The sequence below is a fragment of the Oncorhynchus kisutch genome, linkage group LG17, assembly GCF_002021735.2.
Source record: "Oncorhynchus kisutch isolate 150728-3 linkage group LG17, Okis_V2, whole genome shotgun sequence".
NCBI classification, from domain to species: domain Eukaryota; kingdom Metazoa; phylum Chordata; class Actinopteri; order Salmoniformes; family Salmonidae; genus Oncorhynchus; species Oncorhynchus kisutch.
This window is the reverse complement of record NC_034190.2, coordinates 12,342,773-12,357,880: the sequence shown is the minus strand read 5'-3', so window position 1 is coordinate 12,357,880 and position 15,108 is coordinate 12,342,773. Positions and strand designations below refer to the sequence as shown.

Here is a 15,108-nt window from a genome sequence, read left to right as displayed (position 1 = left end):
CTTTTTTCTTACACTCTCTTCAACTTGGTTTTAGGAAAGGTCGAGGTCCAATCTGCACCTGTTACTGTGCCGTGCGCTACACACAATGGAATACAGCGCTGTACATTTGTCATAGTGCTTTTTCAGACCTAGCTTGTTAAGCCTAAATCTGTATTATATTTTTATTGACCAGTCTCGAACCAAGTCTTTATTTTAATTTTATTGATACATATATCGTGAGCACTGAGCAATAATAATAATGATATGATAATGATAACAGTAATGATTCTGGCTATTATTATGTAGGTATTATATAGAGAGAATACACGACGTCAGCATTGCAGATAGTTTTGTAGCAGATTTGTGTAACTGTATTAAAATCATTAAGTTCTACCAATGATGTAAAACACCCTGATCAATATTTAACTAATTCCATGTGTTAGGGTATTATCATAGATTATAGCAATGGCTTTGACTTAAATGGCTTATGTGTAAAACAAATAAATATTTATATATATCGTGGTTGTATTACCCTTTTACTGTGCAGCCTGTTTAAACGTCTAAATGATTGGGCATTCTGTTTCACGTAATTTAATACATTCAATGTCAAAAAGAATAATAAATTACTCTGTCCATCATGCCGTTGCACCACAAGTACTCCAATAAGTGTTCATTTTGGTTTAATTTGACTACAGTAGAAAAACATGTACACATCCATTTTTTTGAATACATTTTTTCTGTTGTTCGGACATTGAAGGCCTTGGACTTTACGTGGCAGGTGTAATCTGCCCTTGTGACCATGTAGAGGAAGTTTTCTGTCACATGCCATGTGAGAGATGTGTTATAGATTGGCCAAACATGTTTGGGATTAACACTAATGATCAGTAGTTAAACAGCATGTTCTGCTAATGCAACAATGGCTTGAGATCTTACTCATACATGGTCATGATGCTGGAGAATCAGGAAGAAATCTCTGCACACTTCCAGTGAGATGCACATTTATTTTAATAGATACGGATCTTTCGGTCAGTCGACCTTCATCGAGCTCAGCCTCTTTTTAAAAGAAATGTTCATCTGACTTGAAGTGTGTCAAGACTTTTTCTTTTTTTTCTTCTGTTTCTCCAGTTGAGCATTTAGCCTCCAGCACCACTAATCGGTTCTGGACTTCTGGTAGACTCTACAGAAGAATCTGTTAGATAATAGGCCAAGTCACTGTATGTCCTGACTCAAAAAGCCTGAGAATAGATGTTAAAGATCAGAACATTTGATTTTTATGTCTCGCATTCACCCAACCTAAACTCCTTTAGCTTTGGTCATAATTACTGACTTTACAAGACCCTCATAAATTAGGCATATATTTGTACTGGGTAGATAAATAATCTACATGAAACACTGAAGCCACCCTGTTTCTTTCTAGTGCCTCTCTGTGCAGTCAGTAGACCAGCTGGTGGGTAACTTCACCAGCACTGGTGGTCTCCTTCACAAGGAGGGCTTCTTCAGAGTAGCGGCAGGATGCTGCCTGTACCTCAGCTCTCCCTCAGAGGCCTGCTCTGCCGTGAGGGCAGGGAGGTGGGGGGATGAGACGGACAACTTCATCCATGAGATCACAGGCTATGACCATGGGGATGGACACGGAGACATGGAGAGCAGTGGGATAGAGACACTGTTCCATAACTTGAAGAAGCACTACAAGCCCGATCAGCAGTACGACCAGGTTGGTGCTGCTGTGTTAATAAGGATGGCAACACATTTTATATACTGTACCTTCTAAGGTTGTGCAATAGAAACCCAATGAACTACTGTTTGCAACAGTGACCTGTTTTCTAACAAACTCATATGAGTAGATTTGTTCCAACAAAATCTTTCTATTCTATTCAACGGTGTATGTCTGTCCCTCGTTATGGTGGTCATTTAGCAGTGTCTTACTGGTCAAGACATCCTGGAGGAGATGAATGATGGTGTCCCACACAACATGGATGTGATGTTTGGATACATAGTTTACCATGCTTTGCAAGGTGACTGCATGACTGCCAGAGCACTGCCTGAAGAGGACTACTTTCTGGATTTCATATTCAACTCCTTCGGTTCTGACAACATTACCATACATGGTACAGTAAGAAACAACTATTCCTATTGGTACGAAATGTCCGTGCTGTAATATTGCCTCATGACAAACTACTATCGCTATTTAGTATGAATCATTTTCCTCGCACTGTTTAGTTTTATTACACTGTAATATCATGCTCCTGGCTGGACTGTAACATCAACCCACTCATTAATCCATCTTGTGCAATACGTAGTTCATCATTCATTTACCATGATGCTATTAATCTTATCCTCAAACCCTATGTTAATGTTACCCTCAAACCCTATGCTATAACCCCATGAAGCCTGGATAATGAGTTTATATTGCTGTTCCTCAATGGCCTAATATACTCTACCAGCATATTACTGTTCCCCAATGGCCTAATATACTCTACCAGCATATTACTGTTCCTCAATGGCCTAATATACTCTACCAGCATATTACTGTTCCCCAATGGCCTAATATACTCTACCAGCATATTACTGTTCCCCAATGGCCTGCTAATATACTCTACCAGCATATTACTGTTCCTCAATGGTCTGCTAATATACTCTACCAGCATATTACTGTTCCTCAATGGCCTGCTAATATACTCTACCAGCATATTACTGTTCCCAAATGGTCTGCTAATATACTCTACCAGCATATTACTGTTCCCCAATGGTCTGCTAATATACTTTACCAGCATATTACTGTTCCCCAATGACCTAATATACTCTACCAGCATATTACTGTTCCTCAATGGTCTGCTAATATACTCTACCAGCATATTACTGTTCCTCAATGGTCTGCTAATATACTCTACCAGCATATTACTGTTCCCCAATGGCCTGCTAATATACTCTACTACCATATTACTGTTCCTAAATGGTCTGCTAATATACTCTACCAGCATATTACTGTTCCCCAATGACCTAATATACTCTACCAGCATATTACTGTTCCTCAATGGCCTGCTAATATACTCTACCAGCATATTACTGTTCCTCAATGGCCTGCTAATATACTCTACCAGCATATTACTGTTCCCCAATGGTCTGCTAATATACTCTACCAGCATATTACTCTTCCTCAATGGTCTGCTAATATACTCTACCAGCATATTGCTCTTCCCCAATGGTCTGCTAATATACTCTACCAGCATATTACTGTTCCCCAATGGCCTGCTAATATACTCTACTACCATATTACTGTTCCCCAATGGTCTGCGAATATACTCTACCAGCATATTACTGTTCCCCAATGGCCTGCTAATATACTCTACCAGCATATTACTGTTCCCCAATGGCCTGCTAATATACTCTACCAGCATATTACTGTTCCTCAATGGCCTAATATACTCTACCAGCATATTACTGTTCCTCAATGGCCTGCTAATATACTCTACCAGCATATTACTGTTCCTCAATGGCCTGCTAATATACTCTACCAGCATATTACTGTTCCCCAATGGTCTGCTAATATACTCTACCAGCATATTACTGTTCCCCAATGACCTAATATACTCTACCAGCATATTACTGTTCCTCAATGGTCTGCTAATATACTCTACCAGCATATTACTGTTCCTCAATGGTCTGCTAATATACTCTACCAGCATATTACTGTTCCCCAATGGCCTGCTAATATACTCTACTACCATATTACTGTTCCTAAATGGTCTGCTAATATACTCTACCAGCATATTACTCTTCCTCAATGGCCTGCTAATATACTCTACCAGCATATTACTGTTCCTTAATGGCCTGCTAATATACTCTACCAGCATATTACTGTTCCTCAATGGCCTGCTAATATAATCTACCAGCATATTACTGTTCCCCAATGGCCTGCTAATATACTCTACTACCATATTACTGTTCCTAAATGGTCTGCTAATATACTCTACCAGCATATTACTGTTCCTCAATGGCCTAAAATACTCTACCAGCATATTACTGTTCCTCAATGGCCTGCTAATATACTCTACCAGCATATTACTGTTCCTCAATGGCCTGCTAATATACTCTACCAGCATATTACTGTTCCCCAATGGTCTGCTAATATACTCTACCAGCATATTACTCTTCCTCAATGGTCTGCTAATATACTCTACCAGCATATTGCTCTTCCCCAATGGTCTGCTAATATACTCTACCAGCATATTACTGTTCCCCAATGGCCTGCTAATATACTCTACTACCATATTACTGTTCCCCAATGGTCTGCGAATATACTCTACCAGCATATTACTGTTCCCCAATGGCCTGCTAATATACTCTACCAGCATATTACTGTTCCCCAATGGCCTGCTAATATACTCTACCAGCATATTACTGTTCCTCAATGGCCTAATATACTCTACCAGCATATTACTGTTCCTCTATGGCCTGCTAATATACTCTACCAGCATATTACTGTTCCTCAATGGCCTGCTAATATACTCTACCAGCATATTACTGTTCCTCAATGGCCTGCTAATATACTCTACCAGCATATTACTGTTCCTCAATGGCCTAATATACTCTACCAGCATATTACTGTTCCTCAATGGCCTGCTAATATACTCTACCAGCATATTACTGTTCCTCAATGGTCTGCTAATATACTCTACCAGCATATTACTGTTCCTCAATGGTCTGCTAATATACTCTACCAGCATATTACTGTTCCCCAATGGCCTAATATACTCTACCAGCATATTACTGTTCCTCAATGGCCTGCTAATATACTCTACCAGCATATTACTGTCCCTAAATGGCCTAATATACTCTACTAGCATATTACTGTTCCTCAATGGTCTGCTAATATACTCTACCAGCATATTACTGTTCCCCAATGGCCTGCTAATGTACTCTACCAGCATATTACTGTTCCTCAATGGCCTGCTAATATACTCTACCAGCATATTACTGTTCCCCAATGACCTAATATACTCTACCAGCATATTACTGTTCCTCAATGGTCTGCTAATATACTCTACCAGCATATTACTGTTCCTCAATGGCCTGCTAATATACTCTACCAGCATATTACTGTTCCTCAATGGCCTGCTAATATACTCTACCAGCATATTACTGTTCCCCAATGGTCTGCTAATATACTCTACCAGCATATTACTCTTCCTCAATGGTCTGCTAATATACTCTACCAGCATATTACTGTTCCCCAATGGTCTGCTAATATACTCTACCAGCATATTACTCTTCCTCAATGGTCTGCTAATATACTCTACCAGCATATTACTGTTCCCCAATGGCCTGCTAATATACTCTACTACCATATTACTGTTCCCCAATGGCCCGCTAATATACTCTACCATATTACTGTTCCCCAATGGCCTGCTAATATACTCTACCAGCATATTACTGTTCCTCAATGGCCTGCTAATATACTCTACCAGCATATTACTGTTCCTCAATGGCCTGCTAATATACTCTACCAGCATATTACTGTTCCTCAATGGCCTGCTAATATACTCTACCAGCATATTACTGTTCCCTAATTGCCTGCTAATATACTCTACCAGCATATTACTGTTCCTCAATGGCCTGCTAATATACTCTACCAGCATATTACTGTTCCCCAATGGTCTGCTAATATACTCTACCAGCATATTACTCTTCCTCAATGGTCTGCTAATATACTCTACCAGCATATTGCTCTTCCCCAATGGTCTGCTAATATACTCTACCAGCATATTACTGTTCCCCAATGGCCTGCTAATATACTCTACTACCATATTACTGTTCCCCAATGGTCTGCGAATATACTCTACCAGCATATTACTGTTCCCCAATGGCCTGCTAATATACTCTACCAGCATATTACTGTTCCCCAATGGCCTGCTAATATACTCTACCAGCATATTACTGTTCCTCAATGGCCTAATATACTCTACCAGCATATTACTGTTCCTCTATGGCCTGCTAATATACTCTACCAGCATATTACTGTTCCTCAATGGCCTGCTAATATACTCTACCAGCATATTACTGTTCCTCAATGGCCTGCTAATATACTCTACCAGCATATTACTGTTCCTCAATGGCCTGCTAATATACCCTACCAGCATATTACTGTTCCTCAATGGCCTGCTAATATACTCTACCAGCATATTACTGTTCCCCAATGGTCTGCTAATATACTCTACCAGCATATTACTCTTCCTCAATGGTCTGCTAATATACTCTACCAGCATATTACTGTTCCCCAATGGTCTGCTAATATACTCTACCAGCATATTACTCTTCCTCAATGGTCTGCTAATATACTCTACCAGCATATTGCTCTTCCCCAATGGTCTGCTAATATACTCTACCAGCATATTACTGTTCCCCAATGGCCTGCTAATATACTCTACTACCATATTACTGTTCCCCAATGGTCTGCGAATATACTCTACCAGCATATTACTCTTCCTCAATGGTCTGCTAATATACTCTACCAGCATATTGCTCTTCCCCAATGGTCTGCTAATATACTCTACCAGCATATTACTGTTCCCCAATGGCCTGCTAATATACTCTACTACCATATTACTGTTCCCCAATGGTCTGCGAATATACTCTACCAGCATATTACTGTTCCCCAATGGCCTGCTAATATACTCTACCAGCATATTACTGTTCCTCAATGGCCTGCTAATATACTCTACCAGCATATTACTGTTCCTCAATGGCCTGCTAATATACTCTACCAGCATATTGCTGTTCCTCAATGGCCTGCTAATATACTCTACCAGCATATTACTGTTCCCCAATTGCCTGCTAATATACTCTACCAGCATATTACTGTTCCTCAATGGCCTGCTAATATACTCTACCAGCATATTACTGTTCCCTAATTGCCTGCTAATATACTCTACCAGCATATTACTGTTCCTCAATGGCCTGCTAATATACTCTACCAGCATATTACTGTTCCTCAATGGCCTGCTAATATACTCTACCAGCATATTACTGTTCCTCAATGGCCTAATATACTCTACCAGCATATTACTGTTCCCCAATGGCCTGCTAATATACTCTACCAGCATATTACTGTTCCTCAATGGCCTGCTAATATACTCTACCAGCATATTACTGTTCCTCAATGGCCTGCTAATATACTCTACCAGCATATTACTGTTCCCCAATGGTCTGCTAATATACTCTACCAGCATATTACTCTTCCTCAATGGTCTGCTAATATACTCTACCAGCATATTGCTCTTCCCCAATGGTCTGCTAATATACTCTACCAGCATATTACTGTTCCCCAATGGCCTGCTAATATACTCTACTACCATATTACTGTTCCCCAATGGTCTGCGAATATACTCTACCAGCATATTACTGTTCCCCAATGGCCTGCTAATATACTCTACCAGCATATTACTGTTCCCCAATGGCCTGCTAATATACTCTACCAGCATATTACTGTTCCTCAATGGCCTAATATACTCTACCAGCATATTACTGTTCCTCTATGGCCTGCTAATATACTCTACCAGCATATTACTGTTCCTCAATGGCCTGCTAATATACTCTACCAGCATATTACTGTTCCTCAATGGCCTGCTAATATACTCTACCAGCATATTACTGTTCCTCAATGGCCTAATATACTCTACCAGCATATTACTGTTCCTCAATGGCCTGCTAATATACTCTACCAGCATATTACTGTTCCTCAATGGTCTGCTAATATACTCTACCAGCATATTACTGTTCCTCAATGGTCTGCTAATATACTCTACCAGCATATTACTGTTCCCCAATGGCCTAATATACTCTACCAGCATATTACTGTTCCTCAATGGCCTGCTAATATACTCTACCAGCATATTACTGTCCCTAAATGGCCTAATATACTCTACTAGCATATTACTGTTCCTCAATGGTCTGCTAATATACTCTACCAGCATATTACTGTTCCCCAATGGCCTGCTAATGTACTCTACCAGCATATTACTGTTCCTCAATGGCCTGCTAATATACTCTACCAGCATATTACTGTTCCCCAATGACCTAATATACTCTACCAGCATATTACTGTTCCTCAATGGTCTGCTAATATACTCTACCAGCATATTACTGTTCCTCAATGGCCTGCTAATATACTCTACCAGCATATTACTGTTCCTCAATGGCCTGCTAATATACTCTACCAGCATATTACTGTTCCCCAATGGTCTGCTAATATACTCTACCAGCATATTACTCTTCCTCAATGGTCTGCTAATATACTCTACCAGCATATTACTGTTCCCCAATGGTCTGCTAATATACTCTACCAGCATATTACTCTTCCTCAATGGTCTGCTAATATACTCTACCAGCATATTACTGTTCCCCAATGGCCTGCTAATATACTCTACTACCATATTACTGTTCCCCAATGGCCCGCTAATATACTCTACCATATTACTGTTCCCCAATGGCCTGCTAATATACTCTACCAGCATATTACTGTTCCTCAATGGCCTTCTAATATACTCTACCAGCATATTACTGTTCCTCAATGGCCTGCTAATATACTCTACCAGCATATTACTGTTCCTCAATGGCCTGCTAATATACTCTACCAGCATATTACTGTTCCCTAATTGCCTGCTAATATACTCTACCAGCATATTACTGTTCCTCAATGGCCTGCTAATATACTCTACCAGCATATTACTGTTCCCCAATGGTCTGCTAATATACTCTACCAGCATATTACTCTTCCTCAATGGTCTGCTAATATACTCTACCAGCAATATTGCTCTTCCCCAATGGTCTGCTAATATACTCTACCAGCATATTACTGTTCCCCAATGGCCTGCTAATATACTCTACTACCATATTACTGTTCCCCAATGGTCTGCGAATATACTCTACCAGCATATTACTGTTCCCCAATGGCCTGCTAATATACTCTACCAGCATATTACTGTTCCCCAATGGCCTGCTAATATACTCTACCAGCATATTACTGTTCCTCAATGGCCTAATATACTCTACCAGCATATTACTGTTCCTCAATGGCCTGCTAATATACTCTACCAGCATATTACTGTTCCTCAATGGCCTGCTAATATACTCTACCAGCATATTACTGTTCCTCAATGGCCTAATATACTCTACCAGCATATTACTGTTCCCCAATGGCCTGCTAATATACTCTACCAGCATATTACTGTTCCTCAATGGCCTGCTAATATACTCTACCAGCATATTACTGTTCCTCAATGGCCTGCTAATATACTCTACCAGCATATTACTGTTCCTCAATGGCCTGCTAATATACTCTACCAGCATATTACTGTTCCTCAATGGCCTAATATACTCTACCAGCATATTACTGTTCCTCAATGGCCTGCTAATATACTCTACCAGCATATTACTGTTCCTCAATGGCCTGCTAATATACTCTACCAGCATATTACTGTTCCTCAATGGCCTAATATACTCTACCAGCATATTACTGTTCCCCGATGGCCTGCTAATATACTCTACCAGCATATTACTGTTCCTCAATGGCCTGCTAATATACTCTACCAGCATATTACTGTTCCTCAATGGCCTGCTAATATACTCTACCAGCATACTACTGTTCCTCAATGGTCTGCTAATATACTCTACCAGCATATTACTGTTCCTCAATGGTCTGCTAATATACTCTACCAGCATATTACTGTTCCTCAATGGTCTGCTAATATACTCTACCAGCATATTACTGTTCCCCAATGGCCTAATATACTCTACCAGCATATTACTGTTCCTCAATGGCCTGCTAATATACTCTACCAGCATATTACTGTTCCTCAATGGCCTGCTAATATACTCTACCAGCATATTACTGTTCCTAAATGGCCTAATATACTCTACCAGCATATTACTGTTCCCCAATGGTCTGCTAATATACTCTACCAGCATATTACTGTTCCCCAATGGCCTGCTAATGTACTCTACCAGCATATTACTGTTCCTCAATGGCCTGCTAATATACTCTACCAGCATATTACTGTTCCTCAATGGCCTGCTAATATACTCTACCAGCATATTACTGTTCCCCAATGGCCTAATATACTCTACCAGCATATTACTGTTCCTCAATGGCCTGCTAATATACTCTACCAGCATACTACTGTTCCTCAATGGTCTGCTAATATACTCTACCAGCATATTACTGTTCCTCAATGGTCTGCTAATATACTCTACCAGCATATTACTGTTCCTCAATGGTCTGCTAATATACTCTACCAGCATATTACTGTTCCCCAATGGCCTAATATACTCTACCAGCATATTACTGTTCCTCAATGGCCTGCTAATATACTCTACCAGCATATTACTGTTCCTAAATGGCTTAATGTACTCTACCAGCATATTACTGTTCCTCAATGGTCTGCTAATATACTCTACCAGCATATTACTGTTCCCCAATGGTCTGCTAATATACTCTACCAGCATATTACTGTTCCCCAATGGCCTGCTAATGTACTCTACCAGCATATTACTGTTCCTCAATGGCCTGCTAATATACTCTACCAGCATATTACTGTTCCCCAATGACCTAATATACTCTACCAGCATATTACTGTTCCTCAATGGTCTGCTAATATACTCTACCAGCATATTACTGTTCCTCAATGGCCTGCTAATATACTCTACCAGCATATTACTGTTCCTCAATGGCCTGCTAATATACTCTACCAGCATATTACTGTTCCTCAATGTCCTGCTAATATACTCTACCAGCATATTACTGTTCCCAAATGGTCTGCTAATATACTCTACCAGCATATTACTGTTCCCCAATGTTCTGCTAATATACTCTACCAGCATATTACTGTTCCCCAATGACCTAATATACTCTACCAGCATATTACTGTTCCTCAATGGCCTGCTAATATACCCTACCAGCATATTACTGTTCCTCAATGGCCTGCTAATATACTCTACCAGCATATTACTGTTCCCCAATGGTCTGCTAATATACTCTACCAGCATATTACTCTTCCTCAATGGTCTGCTAATATACTCTACCAGCATATTACTGTTCCCCAATGGTCTGCTAATATACTCTACCAGCATATTACTCTTCCTCAATGGTCTGCTAATATACTCTACCAGCATATTGCTCTTCCCCAATGGTCTGCTAATATACTCTACCAGCATATTACTGTTCCCCAATGGCCTGCTAATATACTCTACTACCATATTACTGTTCCCCAATGGTCTGCGAATATACTCTACCAGCATATTACTCTTCCTCAATGGTCTGCTAATATACTCTACCAGCATATTGCTCTTCCCCAATGGTCTGCTAATATACTCTACCAGCATATTACTGTTCCCCAATGGCCTGCTAATATACTCTACTACCATATTACTGTTCCCCAATGGTCTGCGAATATACTCTACCAGCATATTACTGTTCCCCAATGGCCTGCTAATATACTCTACCAGCATATTACTGTTCCTCAATGGCCTGCTAATATACTCTACCAGCATATTACTGTTCCTCAATGGCCTGCTAATATACTCTACCAGCATATTGCTGTTCCTCAATGGCCTGCTAATATACTCTACCAGCATATTACTGTTCCCCAATTGCCTGCTAATATACTCTACCAGCATATTACTGTTCCTCAATGGCCTGCTAATATACTCTACCAGCATATTACTGTTCCCTAATTGCCTGCTAATATACTCTACCAGCATATTACTGTTCCTCAATGGCCTGCTAATATACTCTACCAGCATATTACTGTTCCTCAATGGCCTGCTAATATACTCTACCAGCATATTACTGTTCCTCAATGGCCTAATATACTCTACCAGCATATTACTGTTCCCCAATGGCCTGCTAATATACTCTACCAGCATATTACTGTTCCTCAATGGCCTAATATACTCTACCAGCATATTACTGTTCCTCAATGGCCTGCTAATATACTCTACCAGCATATTACTGTTCCTCAATGGCCTAATATACTCTACCAGCATATTACTGTTCCCCAATGGCCTAATATACTCTACCAGCATATTACTGTTCCTCAATGGCCTGCTAATATACTCTACCAGCATACTACTGTTCCTCAATGGTCTGCTAATATACTCTACCAGCATACTACTGTTCCTCAATGGTCTGCTAATATACTCTACCAGCATATTACTGTTCCTCAATGGTCTGCTAATATACTCTACCAGCATATTACTGTTCCCCAATGGCCTAATATACTCTACCAGCATATTACTGTTCCTCAATGGTCTGCTAATATACTCTACCAGCATATTACTGTTCCCCAATGGCCTGCTAATATACTCTACTACCATATTACTGTTCCTAAATGGTCTGCTAATATACTCTACCAGCATATTACTCTTCCTCAATGGCCTGCTAATATACTCTACCAGCATATTACTGTTCCTCAATGGCCTGCTAATATACTCTACCAGCATATTACTGTTCCTCAATGGCCTGCTAATATAATCTACCAGCATATTACTGTTCCCCAATGGCCTGCTAATATACTCTACTACCATATTACTGTTCCTAAATGGTCTGCTAATATACTCTACCAGCATATTACTGTTCCCCAATGACCTAATATACTCTACCAGCATATTACTGTTCCTCAATGGCCTGCTAATATACTCTACCAGCATATTACTGTTCCTCAATGGCCTGCTAATATACTCTACCAGCATATTACTGTTCCCCAATGGTCTGCTAATATACTCTACCAGCATATTACTCTTCCTCAATGGTCTGCTAATATACTCTACCAGCATATTGCTCTTCCCCAATGGTCTGCTAATATACTCTACCAGCATATTACTCTTCCTCAATGGTCTGCTAATATACTCTACCAGCATATTACTGTTCCCCAATGGTCTGCTAATGTACTCTACCAGCATATTACTGTTCCCCAATGGCCTGCTAATATACTCTACTACCATATTACTGTTCCCCAATGGCCTGCTAATATACTCTACCATATTACTGTTCCTAAATGGTCTGCTAATATACTCTACCAGCATATTACTGTTCCTCAATGGCCTGCTAATATACTCTACCAGCATATTACTGTTCCTCAATGGCCTGCTAATATACTCTACCAGCATATTACTGTTCCTCAATGGCCTGCTAATATACTCTACCAGCATATTACTGTTCCCTAATTGCCTGCTAATATACTCTACCAGCATATTACTGTTCCTCAATGGCCTGCTAATATACTCTACCAGCATATTACTGTTCCTCAATGGCCTAATATACTCTACCAGCATATTACTGTTCCTCAATGGCCTGCTAATATACTCTACCAGCATATTACTGTTCCTCAATGGCCTGCTAATATACTCTACCAGCATATTACTGTTCCCCAATGGCCTGCTAATATACTCTACCAGCATATTACTGTTCCTCAATGGCCTAATATACTCTACCAGCATATTACTGTTCCTCAATGGCCTAATATACTCTACCAGCATATTACTGTTCCTCAATGACCTGCTAATATACTCTACCAGCATATTACTGTTCCTCAATGGCCTAATATACTCTACCAGCATATTACTGTTCCCCAATGGCCTGGTAATATACTCTACCAGCATATTACTGTTCCTCAATGGCCTAATATACTCTACCAGCATATTACTGTTCCTCAATGGCCTGCTAATATACTCTACCAGCATATTACTGTTCCTCAATGGCCTGCTAATATACTCTACCAGCATATTACTGTTCCCCAATGGCCTAATATACTCTACCAGCATATTACTGTTCCTCAATGGCCTGCTAATATACTCTACCAGCATACTACTGTTCCTCAATGGTCTGCTAATATACTCTACCAGCATATTACTGTTCCTCAATGGTCTGCTAATATACTCTACCAGCATATTACTGTTCCCCAATGGTCTGCTAATATACTCTACCAGCATATTACTGTTCCCCAATGGCCTGCTAATGTACTCTACCAGCATATTACTGTTCCTCAATGGCCTGCTAATATACTCTACCAGCATATTACTGTTCCTCAATGGCCTGCTAATATAATCTACCAGCATATTACTGTTCCCCAATGGCCTGCTAATATACTCTACTACCATATTACTGTTCCTAAATGGTCTGCTAATATACTCTACCAGCATATTACTGTTCCCCAATGACCTAATATACTCTACCAGCATATTACTGTTCCTCAATGGTCTGCTAATATACTCTACCAGCATATTACTCTTCCTCAATGGTCTGCTAATATACTCTACCAGCATATTACTGTTCCCAAATGGTCTGCTAATATACTCTACCAGCATATTACTGTTCCCCAATGGTCTGCTAATATACTCTACCAGCATATTACTGTTCCCCAATGACCTAATATACTCTACCAGCATATTACTGTTCCTCAATGGTCTGCTAATATACTCTACCAGCATATTACTGTTCCTCAATGGTCTGCTAATATACTCTACCAGCATATTACTGTTCCCCAATGGCCTGCTAATATACTCTACTACCATATTACTGTTCCTAAATGGTCTGCTAATATACTCTACCAGCATATTACTCTTCCTCAATGGCCTTCTAATATACTCTACCAGCATATTACTGTTCCCCAATGGCCTGCTAATATACTCTACTACCATATTACTGTTCCTAAATGGTCTGCTAATATACTCTACCAGCATATTACTGTTCCCCAATGACCTAATATACTCTACCAGCATATTACTGTTCCTCAATGGCCTGCTAATATACTCTACCAGCATATTACTGTTCCTCAATGGCCTGCTAATATACTCTACCAGCATATTACTGTTCCCCAATGGTCTGCTAATATACTCTACCAGCATATTACTCTTCCTCAATGGTCTGCTAATATACTCTACCAGCATATTGCTCTTCCCCAATGGTCTGCTAATATACTCTACCAGCATATTACTCTTCCTCAATGGTCTGCTAATATACTCTACCAGCATATTACTGTTCCCCAATGGTCTGCTAATATACTCTACCAGCATATTACTGTTCCCCAATGGCCTGCTAATATACTCTACTACCATATTACTGTTCCCCAATGG

General features: G+C 39.9%; 1 protein-coding gene across 2 annotated transcripts in view; it reads left to right on the top strand.

Moving 5' to 3' along the window:
• The window catches only part of LOC109908680 (zinc transporter ZIP4-like), a 30,081-nt gene that overhangs the window by 349 nt on the left and 14,624 nt on the right, over positions 1–15,108 (top strand). Inside the window, exons 2-3 of one of the 2 annotated variants that reach the window (XM_020507332.2) lie at positions 1,397–1,693; positions 1,898–2,087. In XM_020507332.2, the coding sequence (XP_020362921.1) occupies positions 1,397–1,693; positions 1,898–2,087 (487 nt within the window). Of the gene's footprint in view, positions 1–1,396; positions 1,694–1,894; positions 2,088–15,108 lie in introns of both variants that reach the window. The other variant, XM_031795170.1, reaches the window with a different exon arrangement.